This window comes from Antrostomus carolinensis, unplaced genomic scaffold (assembly GCF_000700745.2).
Source record: "Antrostomus carolinensis isolate BGI_N321 unplaced genomic scaffold, ASM70074v2 scaffold16875, whole genome shotgun sequence".
Lineage (NCBI taxonomy): Eukaryota > Metazoa > Chordata > Aves > Caprimulgiformes > Caprimulgidae > Antrostomus > Antrostomus carolinensis.
Window position 1 is genome coordinate 23,667 of NW_010318576.1, and position 9,626 is coordinate 33,292.

A 9,626-nucleotide genomic window follows, 5' to 3' on the forward strand; every position below is an offset into this window, starting at 1 on the left:
AACAGCCCTATGCACGCTCTCAGGCTGCTTCAAATTTCACTGTACCTTCTGCACCTCCTGGGAAGCAGATTCTTAAATACAAAAGCATAGATATACTGTGGCTCTTTCCTGTTAGGTTGTGCCCATGGGGAAGAAAGATACTAAAACCTCTTTTGTAGTTAAGTTGTATTTGGGCAGATGGCTTATAGCTCCCAAATGTGCAACATGGGAAAGCCATCAGGACATCCACTCTAGGTAGGTGTAAGAACGATGCAGCAGGGTAGCACTGTAGGGAGGAGCAGGCAAGACCTCAGCTGAGCCAAGATCTGTGCTAACAGAATGGCTGTCTGAGACTCTGGGACTGGTCATCCCTTCACTATTGCACTCAGGACCATGGCCAGATGTGTCTGCTTTCTATCTTGTGGGCCAAGCATGAGTCCCAGCTCCCATGAGAATCTATTTCTCTGCGCTCTTTCCCACTTCTGTACAGATTCTGACTGAAACAGAAAAATAATTAAATTTTCTGCTTTTGACCCATTTGTACTCAAATTCCACCCACTGGCTTAAGACATTTGTAGTATTTTTAAGATTTTTCATATCCAGCAGTGTTCAAACTTTGTCACAGAAGCAGGTGAGGAAAGAAAGGCACTGGCATATTATGGAAAAAACTTAGTTACTAGCACCATTCAGTTGATTACCACTGACATTCTGAAATGAAAATGCCTCATTATGTCATATTCTAAAGTAGTTTCTATATTCTCCTCTAAAACTGGAAGTACAGATTTTAAGAAAACAAAATATCCATTAAGGCTATTCTACACATTTCGGACTCCTAACTTGCTCTTTTTACTGTGCTGAGCAGGATGAATTATACCAGATCTGCTGTCACACTGCTCAGCAGTGGAAAAAAAGGGTAAACAGACTTTTTATCCTCTCTGGGTTCTGGTTAGCAAAAGGGAAAATGAAAAGCATTGGCAAAAATTTAAGCTGAACTTCCCAAATGCACAATAAGCTCAAGTTCACCAGAGTGGAGAAAAGCTGTGCGGCAGTTTGTTTGAATGAATCTAATTATTGATCGTGTCAGTAATATGTTGCATCAAATTGTTTGCTCAAAGAGAAGTAAAGCAACAACACTGTGTACATACTAAGTGATATTTTGGTGGAGAGTTGCATAAGCCAAGTGACAATTAGATTTGTTTCATAAAAGGTCCCACCTGAGTCAGTGAGGGAAAAAATAGGCATGCCAAAGGTCATAATCACTGGTGTTCCTTCAAATAGACATCATATGATCTCAACTGTACTAAAAGAAAATGTTGCTAAAGTGAACTGTAACCTCAACTGTGACATGACATCTTTACTGTGAGTCTCCTCTTCTAAAGCAGGCAAATTTTCAATGTTTTGTATAGTACTTTTGAAATCTGAATTATGTGTGTATTGTCTTCGAAAAACTTGCCTACAAATTCATATTTTTCAAGGCTTTCTATTTCTTAATTTTTATTTTTTTAACAGTTCCACCCAAAAGGGAGATGATGATTATGAAGATTACACTTCAAATAAGACTTGGGTTTTGACTCCCAAAGTCCATGAGAGTGATGTCACTCTTATTTTAAATGGTTTGCTGGAAGGATATGACAACAAGTTGAGACCTGACATAGGAGGTATGTTGGTTTTCTTGTTAAAGCATTTTTGATTAAGTAGTGAAAAGAAAGATTTTTCATATCATATCATGCTACACAGGAAGAAGGATCCATTCAAAGTGGTTATGAAAACAAGATACAATGTAGTAAAACATCAGTGGCATGAAAAGTAGTAATGATTTTGGAAGCTGACATAAATTAAGATTGCTAATTCTATCCTGAGACATCTGATAAAACTGTTGTGATTTGCTGAATCAGGCTGCTTGAAATGATTCACCTGCATTGGAAGTTTGGAAATTAACTTTTGGTGAATGAAAAAGCAAGTTTTTACCTTCTTTGTATATCTAAGTAAGAGTGTTAGAGAGCCACAAATACTATATTAGAAAGGAAGGCCAAAATGAGGATAATGTAGCCTGATCCTTGCATGATGTGATAGAGAGAGAGCCTCTAGCAGCAGCAGGTCTGCATTGAGTGATGTGGCATGGGCTTTCACTTGCATAGCAGGGCAAGAAGTGATGGAGGAATGGGACACAGAGGAAGAGATTCACAAAAGGTAACTGCAGTCAAGGCTAATCTCCCTAGATTTCCCCCACAGCCAATATAAGTATATAAACCCAAGCTTGGATTCATAATAGAAGTCTTATTTGACTGAATCATTTTGCAGAAATCTTCCTCTGTGCTGTTTACTGAGGGAGCTTGAAGAGATAAATCTCCCTGAGCTGCTGCAAGTCAGTTTGAGAAGGCCCCATGTGTGACAATACCTCTGCAGAAGAAGATACAGCAGTAATAAGGTTATAGAAAAACACAAAGAGAAATCATGGATGAGGCAGTCAGAGGAAAGCAGAGAGCAGCAAGGTTAATGAAGGAAGCTGTTTCTAACAAGTTTATGGAGGCTTACAAACTAAGGAATTTTTCACAGTGTGGGATAACCTGAATATTTCACCTTCAATGTATGTATATAGTGTAAATTATCAGAGGACTTTTTCTTATTCTGCCTATCCAAGAAAGGGACAGAAAGGAATTAAGCATTCATTAAAGTATCTGGAAAAAACAGTCACATTTTAGTCAAGGTGTATAGCAATAATAAAGCTACAATAGAGTAATTCCAAAATAAATTAATCTAACAACTCTTTTCCATTCCTGTTTTAGAGCCCTGAGTATTATTTTTGCTTTGGGCTCATGAAATTGTTACTTACCTACAGTCATCTCTGCAGGCAACAGCAGTCATGTTGCATTTGGCATTATAATGTAAAACGATTGATGCAAGACATCATAAGAATAAGTTTGCTTTCATTAACAGTGTTTTGTCAGATGTGTTGCTGTGACTTGACACATATATACTCTCAGTCAGATATGACTCACTGTAAGGTAACAACACTGGTTTCAGTATTTGTTCTCATAGCATAAGTGAACTTGTTCTGGTAGAATAAATGATACAAGAATTTGTTTCAAAGTGTCTCCAACTAATTTCAAACTGGAGATATTGCTGTAAATTTATATTTATTGTATATGCACATTTAAACGGGAGGCAACCATAGTCACATAAGAGAGGTACTATAATAATCTGCTTGTGTCTGACTTTCATGTAGCTGATTTTGACCTTCACTCATGCTACTGATTCTTCTTGTTTCTCTTACAGTAAAACCAACAATAATTCACACTGACATGTATGTAAACAGCATTGGGCCTGTGAACGCTATCAATATGGTAGGTAAATAATTGCCAGTTTTCCTACAATACTCACTTTGTTACAAATCCTCTATAATTTTTGACATTACAAAACTTCCACTAGTTTTAATAGGTGTGCTATGCTGATATTATTTTTTAAATCTCTTGTTATTATGGATGTAAGGAGTATATGAGATATGAACCTCTACAATACAGGGATACAGAGCTCTATGCTGAAAAAAATATAATAATAATAGTTTTAATATATCCTCACACTTTTATGTGCTCTACTTTCAAGTGCGTTGTGACAGTTTAGCTTCTGTAAAACTATGCTTCCAGATTGCTACAAAATAAGGAAAATCATTCACCAGTGATATTACCATCAAGAGATAAAAAGAAAAAAGCCTAGATCCTCTTTCTTCTTTCCAAAGTTCATACAGAAAAATGTAATTATATCTTCGTACAGGTGAGGGAAAGTGGTCTAGCCTTAGCATAATGTCTACTTCATTCTTTTCACTTGTAGAAAGAAGTCTCAGATTGCTCTTTTCTATTCTGTAATTCCCTTTACAGCTTCTGGCTGCTCAGTGGTGCCAGGGAAAGTGAGACTTCACCACTTCTGATATTAACTGGGAGGACACAGGCAATTAAAGGCAGCCAAGTTAGTTCAAATTTTTCCTGTCCTAGATCCAAGGCAATAAGCAATTGTTCTCTAAACTGATAAGGCATGGGTTGAAGTGTGGGGACACAGAATTAGAAAGGTACATATACCACTTGATTGCGCCTCAGTTTCACCCATCAGTGGGAAAATAACTGAATAAATTGTTTTTAAACAATAATTTTCAGTAAGCCATGCCCTCAAAATTGTCAAAAAATTGTTTGTATCAGTCCTAGTATAATCTTCTGTAGTTCAAATTTTTTTTTCTTATGAAATTAAGGAAAGCATATCAGGAGTTATGTGAAATGCTGAGTGCTATGTTTTCATCAGTATTTCTGGTTAACACAACAGGAATATACAATTGATATATTTTTCGCCCAAACGTGGTATGACAGACGTCTGAAGTTCAACAGCACTATAAAAGTGCTCAGATTAAACAGCAACATGGTTGGGAAGATCTGGATACCAGACACATTTTTCCGAAATTCCAAGAAAGCTGATGCTCATTGGATAACAACTCCTAATAGGATGCTCAGGATCTGGAATGACGGCAGAGTGTTGTACACATTGAGGTATTTATACCTGACTTGAATTTCAGATTTTCTAGGGAAAGCAAAAGAGAAAGGTCCTGTGAATTCAGGTTATTTGGCATTAACCTGAAGGAAAAAATACTGAGTTTTCCTATTTACTTATGCATACAACCCTGAAAAAGGGAAATATTTAAAATATATTACTTGCATGCAATCTATTTTATATTAGCAGAATAAAGTGTTATTTCTTCCTATAGATTGTAGTGTCTTACTCCACAGTAGTCCTGTTTATGAATATAAGCAGTTACAGTAATTCAGCTTCATTTTCAGGTATATTTTATTGTTTGCCGCTAGTTTAATCCATATTGTCTTTTACCTTTTTATTGGGTTAAGCTGATGTGCTCGAGATATCCTTGAATTAAGCAGATGGTATAAAAGGAGGTATTATATATATTAAAACCCTCTTATTCTGAATTGATTACAATTTACCTAGATGAAGCTAAAAACTATTTTATTCCTCAAATATCTTATGAAAATAAGGATTAACTTTTCAGTGCTGGTCATTTAAAGTTTTAGCCAAAACCTATGGATATGCCGCGGTCCACTAAAATTTTAATGAATCTGAACTTGATATGCTCATCTTCAGATTTCTCAGTTACCTGTACAGCTTTTCTTTTGAGACAGATAGTTTTTAAAAAAATACCTTTTCAATAATTAAGTGTATACCTACATTTAAGTGTAACATATACAATATATAGCAACTCAAATATCATATTCACAATGCCCATAAGATACTTCCTAAATGTGAAAATTTCTTTTTACTGTTTTCTTACATGTTATATAATATTTGGTTCTGTGTAAAATGTAGTTAAAGACAATATTTATTCAAGAGAATTTATAATTTAAAATGAGACTACAGGATCAAAGATGTTAGACATAAAACCACCTGAGTTTTAGACTGCAGTTTTTTTCAAAGTGTTTTTTCTGCTTTTTTTATTGGGTGCAAAAAAATAAAGTTTTGAAGAACAGCACACTCGTTATCATTTTAATGAATAGATCAGAAGCTTTGGTTAAGACAATCTTTTAATGTTTAAACTGTCTGAATTACAAAAAGGAGCTTTATTTCATAGTTATTTTACATTCATTTCACACTGCATCACCAGAAGAAATAAGAGAATGATAGGAATTGAAATCCAGTGTAAATCAAATTTGGTCTGATAAAGAAGATACTAGGTCCACTTCTGAAATGTTAAATTTGGACTTAGTTACACTATTGTTTCTTTGGATTTGGTTACCTTTCTCTTCAAACCCCTCAGTTTCTCTCATTAGAGAGATATATTTGGTAGAGCTTAGAAACCGTTATTTGTATTAATGTATATATACTTAGTTGTTCTAGTGAGTCACAGAAAGCATTAGTAAGGATTCAACCTAGGTTAATTCAGAAGTGAAGTGTGATAGTATCATCATAGATTTGGAATTCTGTTATGAAGAAAAGAGGGCTCTGGAAGGGCTGGTTGATTTTCTCAATCACCTCCCCCCATGCTCAAGAACAGTCCATCCTGATCAGCAGGCAATCAAGCAAAGTTAGCAGGCAGTCTTCATGGATCAACACAAAGGTCCTGGCAAAACTCTCATGTGAAAAGAAAATGTACTAGAGGTGGAAGCAGGGACAGGTGACCCAAGGGGAATACAAAGATGATGTCCAAGCAGTCAGGGAGAGTTCAACTGGAGTCAAATCTGACTAGTGATATGAAAGCAAGAAGGGTTTCTACACATACATCCTCAGCAAAAGGAAGACTAAGGAAAATGTGGGTGCACAGCTGAAGGGGAAAGGGAACCTTGACATAAAGAACACCGAAAAGGCCAAGGTACATAATGCCTTTTTTGCCTCAGTCTTTACTGGTAAAACCTTGTCTTCATCAATCCCAGGTCCCTGAGACCAGTAGGAAAGTGGAACAAGGAAGATTTACCTTTGTGAAGGCCTACTAAGATGCTGAAGGGCTGGGAACATCTGATGTGCAGGAGGAGACTGAGGGAGCTGAGACTGTTCAGCTTCAAGAGAAGGCTCGGGGGATCTTATCAATGTGTGTAATGTGAGTGGAGGTAAAGAAGGCAGAGCATAGAAGAGGTAAAGGAGGCAGAAACATAATCTTCTTAATGGTATCCAGTGATAGGACAGGAGGCATTGGGCACAAATTGAAGTACAGGAAATTCTGTTTAAACACAAGAAGAAACTTTTTTACTGTGAGAACAGTCAGACAGGGGAACACGTTGCCCAGAAAGCTCCATGCTTGGAGATGTTCAAAGCCTAGATTGTGGTTTGTGCTGGGGAATGAAATTTACTCAATTCCACAAGAGAAAATAAATAAAAACCAGCAGTAAATCTAAGCCTATCCTAATTCAAACTATTAAATATATTCACAAGAGAAAAGACAATATCAAAAAGTACTTAATTGTTTTTTGGATCTATATTATGATTATCTTGATATGAGACTAAAGATGATGGAAATGAGAAAAGAAAGAAAAGGCAACAATACTAGCACACAGAATCAGCTCTCCTGTGTTACAAACAAAACTTCCCTTAGTTTCAAAGGAAATTAGATTTGCTCCTAAATCCCTAATGCAGAAAAGTTTCCTTTTAACTTCATTAACTTGGTAGCTAGTGGTCATAGCATCCCTTTGCATCCTGCAGCATGAGACTCAGGGAGTCATTTGTAAGCAACACCTACATGCAACAGCCAGGAGACAAACCCAGGTCATCCAGGCATCAGCAAAGACCAGAAACCTATGGTTTTCCTATAGACTCATGGAACAAATACTATTACTCTGCTTGCCTTTTTTTTTTTTCCTCCCCTCTCTCATCTCACCTCCTCCCTCCTTTCCAAAGTCCAAGTACCATGCAGCTCATGGCAGGGATGAGGCTATGTATAGGCTAGCAACAATTAAGAGACTGAATGAAAAATGGTAGAGTTTTTATCAGGCACATCAGGGGATACATCTAATTTTGTATTTCTGAAAGTACATGTCTCTACCTGATCTATAGCACCTACATCACCTGAATTATCATGGAGACTCTCCTGATACTCAGTGGAGAGAAACACCTTTTGGTATATTCTTCTTCTGATTTAATTTAAATGTCTTATTTTGCAACGAAATGAAGTATATCCTCAGGACGCCTTTCCACTAGCCATGAAGGTAGTCTAGATGACTGTCTTGGATGCAGATGTCTAAACTGGGACTCCCATCCATCATTTCTGAAACAGAATTCTTGTCACATAAAATACATTTCCCTAGTGCATTATGGCATGTTGTGACACAGAGATTTGTCACTGCTCATAAGATGACCTGTATATCTACTTATGGATTTGCCAGTCATGAGTAACACTGCCATGTCAGATGCACAGGAACAGAACTTTAATACCTTTAGTATTACACAGTTCAGAAAGTAAATGATCAGGGCCTATGTAACCAAAAAAGAAACACTGCTTATCAGTAGCCGTATTGTCTTCTTATGCTTGGAATATCCAAATTAATACATAGATATCTATAATTTATTTTTGTCATATTTTATATATATATATACACACACACACACACATATATAGATATAAAAATAAATATTTGCATATTTCATAGGTTGCATATTAGTAGGAATCTCATTTTGCTTAACATGATGCAGCTTTCAGGACAAACTTCTCAAGTTTGTTCTGTATATCCTGATTTTTTTCTCCTCAGGTTGACAATTGATGCTGAGTGTCAGCTGCAGTTACACAACTTCCCAATGGATGCCCATTCCTGCCCCCTGGAATTTTCAAGCTGTAAGTAACATGCTTAGAAATATCCCTTTTCTGACCCACACTGAACCATTTACTATAAATTTCTATTTACATAGAGTCAGCAACAGTTATGTTCTTAAAAAGACATAGTCCAATGCTTTTCAGTTTCATTTTGACCTTATTTCCAAGTACATAAATCATGCATGTTCACAAATATAATTGAGGAACGCTATATAAAAAAATGATACAATTTCTCGGACCTATATGATTAATTTATGCTTATATCTTAGCATAAGAGTAGAAATTTTTACTTACAGCATCAAAGTCTCATGCGCATGGATGTTTTACTACTGCAATAGCTGGAGTAAAGAGTTTGAGATTTTGCAGTCAGATCAAGCTGTGAATTCCTGTTCCAGCTACAAACTTTTTGGCCATAATTGAAGGATTATCAAAATTGCATCCTATTGGGTCCACAAAAGTGGAAAACTAATTTTTGATAATTTTATTTCAAGTGCTATTCTAATTTATAATAAATAAAATAAAATGTGACATTAAGTAAAAGGCACTACTCAGTAACTTGAGAAAAACATATCTATAATTCACTTGCAATATGCTTCTCCAGGTTTTTTCCAGAAATAGAAAATAGAATTTTAGCTTCCTAAAGTACACTAAAATCCTAGCAATCACTATGAAACCAAGCATTCTGTATTTTCCATTGCAATAAGATGGCTACCCGAGAGAAGAGATCATTTATCAATGGAAACGCAGCTCAGTGGAGGTCGGGGACACCAGGTCCTGGAGGCTTTACCAGTTCTCCTTTACAGGATTAAGAAACACAACTGAGGTGGTGAAGACTACTTCAGGTAAGACAACTGATCGGTTTACCTTAGATCCATTTAGGATTTTATTAACAGAAAGAAAAAAAAAGAAAGATATCTCTGTTTAGAACTTAGCATTGGCACTTCACTGAACAATTACAGGCTTTTAAATACATATGGAACAATCCAGGCTTCGGTATTTCTGAAGAAAAACTCACAGGAAGAAAAACAAGTTGTTATGCACTGTCCATTCTTGTCCTCCAAGAAATACTAGAACTGTCAGGAGAAAAGCCACTATCACAAGAGGTCGGTGGCTGAGGAAATTTCCTATCCTGCTTTAGTGTAGAAAACAGCAGAGCTGAGCCAGTAAATGATAATCTGATACTGATTTGAATATTTTACAAGCCACTTCCAACTTCCAGAAGCAGAAAGTAGATCTGCACAGAAATGAAATTCAAAGTCCCAACCTCTTTACTATAGGAGCTCCAAGTTTGTTTTGTTCCTTAGAACAAGGCACATTCTACTCTCATTAAAGAAAACAGCCTTACAAATCGGAGTCTCAG

At 36.3% G+C, this 9,626-nt stretch overlaps 1 protein-coding gene across 1 annotated transcript; it reads left to right on the top strand.

Annotated features, from left to right (window-relative positions):
- Nucleotides 1–1,480: 1,480 nt before the first annotated feature.
- LOC104525729 (gamma-aminobutyric acid receptor subunit gamma-2) lies at nucleotides 1,481–9,108 on the top strand (the record flags this gene model as incomplete). The annotated part of the gene is made up of 5 exons (XM_010168959.2): nucleotides 1,481–1,637; nucleotides 3,256–3,323; nucleotides 4,291–4,511; nucleotides 8,205–8,287; nucleotides 8,971–9,108. Coding segments are annotated over 5 exons (667 nt in total), but the record flags the coding sequence as incomplete, so codon positions are not given.
- Between the last annotated feature and the right edge of the window lie 518 nt (nucleotides 9,109–9,626).